Raw genomic sequence first — 5,000 nt, 5'->3', positions numbered from 1 at the left:
TTTTCTTCTTCTTACTATCTTTCTTACTTTCCTTCTCTTCTCACCACCTGATTTCTCTTTCTCTCTTTCTCTCACTCTCTCTCTCTCTCTCTCTCTCTCTCTCTCTCTCTCTCTCTCTCTCTCTTCTCCCAACCCCCTTCTCTCTCTCTCTCTCTCTCTCTCTCTCTCTCCCAACCCTTCTCTCTCTCTCTCTTCTCTCTCTCTTCTCCCAACCCCCTTCTCTCTCTCTCTCTCCCACTTCTCTCTCTCTCTCCTCCTCTCTCTCTCTCCTCTCTCTCTCTCATCTCATTCTTCTCTCTCTCTCTCTCTCCTCTCTCTCTCTCTCTCTCTCTCTCTCTCTCTCTCCTCTCCCTCTCCCTCTCCCTCTCCCCACCCACACCCACTCCCACTCCCACTCCCTCTCCCTCTCCCACTCCCACCCCCATTCCCTCTCCCACTCCCTCTCCCTTTCCCTCTAAATCTCCCTCTCCCTCTCCCTCTCTCCCTCTCTTCTTTCTTCCCCTTCCATCTTCATTTCCCACCATCCTCTTATGTATATATATTTTTTCTGTCTGCATGTGCGAGCGTCTGCCGATTTATCTCCCTAATCTCAAGTTTATATTCTTAGCGCTTGTTGTAAGGACGCTTCTCTCCCTTCATTTGTTTATACACGTCATTACGTCTCAAGATGCAATTCAGAGTATACAGTGCGATGGCGACTACGTGGCTTGAAGTATGCTTTTATTGTGAAATATTTGAGATTAACTTTATATTGTCTTGCGAAATATGTAAATGACTGGATTAGGAAAAACATCGATATTGGTGGATGAAATAGTATAGATGATCGTGCAAATAAATGTATAGATAAAAGCATAAATATATATGAATTGATAAGGATTTTAAAAGATGAGTTTCGATATTATTAGGTCATCTTTTTTTTTTTAATTCCCAGTATCTTCCACAGTTCTCATTTCTAAATGAACGACTTTCTTTTCGTATACATTAAAGACAACACTATAGACTTTCATATAACATCCTTCAGTTACTGTGTTAACACAAACAAAAACAAAATTGAAAAATATCTCAAATAACGTGAACGATATAACAATAACAAAAAAGGTATTTTTGTCATGAAAATAATCAACTTTCCATGAGTTAAAACATCAAAAGTGATCCATTTTCTCGCTTGTTTCTTTTTTTTATGTCCATTTAATAAAAAGAAACAAAGAACCTTTGATATGTTACTTGTAATGAGGCCAGAGTGCGTTTTTTTTCATGTATTGACATATATGTGTATATCTGTCTGTTTGTCATTTAGTCTATATTTACCTATGTCACTTTCTACATATCAGGTTTTCAAATTATTAATCTACACATATCAGTCATGAGAGAGAGAGAGAGAGAGAGAGAGAGAGAGAGAGAGAGAGAGAGAGAGAGAGAGAGAGAAAGAGAGAGAGAGAGAGAGAGAAGACAGACAGACAGACAGACAGACAGACACACGAAGACAAACAGGAAGAGACAGAGGACGAATTCATGTTTACTTTTCCTTCTCTCGTGTGTTTGCAAGTATATCTACCTATATACGCATTTCATTTTTCTTCTGTTTTGATGTATGCACTTAGGATCTGCCACTAATCAATCATCTCAAAAGCGCTCTCCCGAAAAATATATATGAACTTTTATTCGACTCAATTACATGTCTCATTAATATGCCTTTACTTTAATTTCATACCGTTTTTTTTTTACTATAATTGATATGTAATACTAATGACAATATCAGTGCCTTTAATGACAAAAATAATCATCAGTACTAATGATAAAAACACAAAGGTAATGTCACTTATGAAAATAAATAGTGATAACAAGAGTGATGCTATTAGTCTTATTATCATTATCGTAATTATCATTGCTAGAGTCATCTTTATTACCGTTATCATTAGGATCATTATCATTATCATTACAAGAATGATTTTCATTACCAATAGCATTGGCAGCAGCAGCTATATGCTATTATATTGGCATCATTGTTATGTTATGATTATTATTATCATTACTGTGTTTATCATTACTAGTACTACTATTACTATTATTTGATTATCTTTTTCTTTTTTTGACTATTATCATCATTGTTAATATCAATATTATTAATATCATTGTGTTACTGTAATTATTATTAATGTATTCTCATATTGTTATCATCATCATTTTATCATTATTATTATCATTATCATCATTATTACTATTATTATTATTATTATTATTATTATTATTATTATTATTATTATTATTATTATTATTATCATTATCATTATTATTACTATTATCATTATCATTATTACCATAATTATTACTATCATTATAATTATTATCATTATAATTACTATCATTATTATTAGCAATATCATTACTCTCATGACCATTGATATTATTATTATGATTACTTTTTCTACTCCAGCTACGATCATCATTATTATCTTTACTATCAATAGTAGTTTTAGTAGTAGTAATAGTAGCAGTAGTAGTAGTAGTAATAGTAATAGTAGTAGTAGTAATAGTAGTAGTAGCAGAAGTAGTAGTAGTAATAGTAATAGTAGTAGTAATAGCAGTAACACTATTAATAGTATCATTCTTCTTATCATTATCATAATAACAATAATAATAACGATAATAATAGCAACGATGATGATAATAACAATAATTGTTATATTGTTATTATTATTATTATTATCATTATTGCCATAATATTAGTGTTAGTATTAGCATTAGTATTGTTATCATTAATATTGTTATTATTATTACTATCTTCATGATCATTATCATCATTATTATAATGATAACATGATAGTAACAATAATGATATAATGACATGATAACAATAACAATTACTTTTACTATTGATGTTATCATCATCATTGTTATTGTTATTTATTATTGCTATTATTATTACTACTATTATTATCATTATCATTAGTAATAATAGTTGTCATTATTGTCATTATTATCATAAGTAAAAATAATAATAATGGTACTTACTATTACTATTTATTTTATTATCATTATCATTAATGTTGTTGTTGTTGTTGTTGTTATTATTATTATTATTATTATTATTATTATTATTATTATTATTATTATTATTATTATTATTATTGTTATTATTATTATCATCATTATTATTATTATTACTATTGTTATTATTATTATTATTATTGTTATTATTATTATTATCATCATCATTAATGCCATTATTATCATTAGCAGTAATACCACTAGTAGTGGTGGTGGTAGTATTTATAGTAATATTATTTTCGTTATTACTAGTAATAGCAGTAGTAGGGGTAGTAGTAGCGTTATCGTTATTATTGTCATTATCATCATCTTATTATTATTTATTTTATCATCATGATCGTCACGATCATCATTATGGTTATTATTATCATTATCTTTATCATTGCAATCATTATCTTCATCATTACTGCTATCATTGTTATCATTATCATTATCATTATTATTACCATTATCAGTATCATTATTACCATTATCATTATCATCATTATTTTCATTGTCATCATCACTATCTTTATTATGATTATTGATATTTTAATTGTTATCTTTATTCAATTAACATTATTGTTAACATTCTACTACTACTACTGTCCACTGCTGGTATCATTAGCATTACTTGTATTATCATCAACCTCGTTAATATTATCATCCTCAACTTTTTCAATATCACTGTTAATAATGTCCTTATCCTTATCGTTATTAATTTTGACATTTTTATTAATGTCACCTTTGATATCATAAGTATCATCATTATCAGCATAATGTGAATCGCATTTGTGACAACACATAATAATAAAGTTGATACTATGATGACAGTAATAGCCACTATAACGATAATTATAATGATAATGAAGTTGATAGTATAAAGAGTAAACGGTATCTAAATACAATAATACGATAACAATAAAAATAGGAAATCAATAACACCATAAATCAGGGTTTTTTTCCACAAACGTTCACCAGGAAGAGAAAACGCCTTTCCAACAACACCTTGCATATCACGTAAATGAATTATAATTAAGGGAATAAAATCAAATAAACACAGCAACGGGCACAAATTAACAGATTATATATGTACATATACCAACTGTATCCCAGCTTTGCAAAAGAGTCGAGAGGGAGTTCAAAATTCTAACCAACGTGTGTATCCCGCAACTGAACTTCCGTGAGGTCGATCAGGCTGCAGCGTCTTTCCTCTTCCGCTTCTCCTGTGCTACTGACGAGAGTTTTCATCTCCTCTCGTTGCCTCGGTCTTCTAGCATGCTTTGGGTCCACGGTCATCTTCTTGTCTTTTTTTCACTGTTGTCATTTTTCTTTTGTTTGTTTGCTATTAATGTTTTGTTTTCGTTTTTTATCAGTGCTTTTGTTGTTGTTGTTGTTGCTAATTTCTCTTGTTTTGTGATTATAATTGGTGTTTTGTTCGTCTGTTCGTGACCGGGGTGTGTATAATTAAATAATTGGAGTGAGACCTTTTCTAATCTTTATACAAAGCAAATTATTGGGATACTCAACATTCTGATAATTCCCTCACTATGAACAGCTTCTCGGAACGTTTCCACGTTTTAAGAAACGTTCTAGAAATATTATTTATTTATTCTCACTTGCAAAACACCAACACTATGTGTACAAAAAGAGTAACTTTATATAAAAAAAAGATAATAATAAAAAAAATACGTTCATGAATAGTCACGCCTTCTCAAACAAACACAATGGAAAACATACACGAGAAGCAGTATGTATATATAATATTTTCTTACAAATTAGATAAAGTTGCGCTTAGAATGAAATTGTGATCGGATCTAAGTGGAAACATATTCTCCTCCTTTTTTTCCCTTTCATCTCTTTATTATTATTATTATTATTTTTATTATTATTATTATTATTATCATTATTATTATTATTATTATTATTATATTATTATTATTATTATTATTATCATTATTATTATTACCATT

General features: G+C 29.4%; 1 protein-coding gene across 1 annotated transcript in view; it reads right to left on the bottom strand.

Annotated features, from left to right (window-relative positions):
* LOC119575102 overlaps positions 1 to 4,457 on the bottom strand; it is an 11,536-nt gene extending 7,079 nt beyond the window's left edge. The window contains exon 1 of the mRNA XM_037922511.1: positions 4,186 to 4,457. Coding sequence (XP_037778439.1) covers positions 4,186 to 4,326 — 141 coding nt within the window. The 5' untranslated portion in view covers positions 4,327 to 4,457. The remainder of the gene's footprint in view (positions 1 to 4,185) is intronic.
* Between the last annotated feature and the right edge of the window lie 543 nt (positions 4,458 to 5,000).

This window comes from Penaeus monodon, chromosome 7 (assembly GCF_015228065.2).
Source record: "Penaeus monodon isolate SGIC_2016 chromosome 7, NSTDA_Pmon_1, whole genome shotgun sequence".
In the NCBI taxonomy this organism is placed as follows: Eukaryota; Metazoa; Arthropoda; class Malacostraca; order Decapoda; family Penaeidae; genus Penaeus; species Penaeus monodon.
This window is presented reverse-complemented; position numbering and strand designations above follow the sequence as displayed.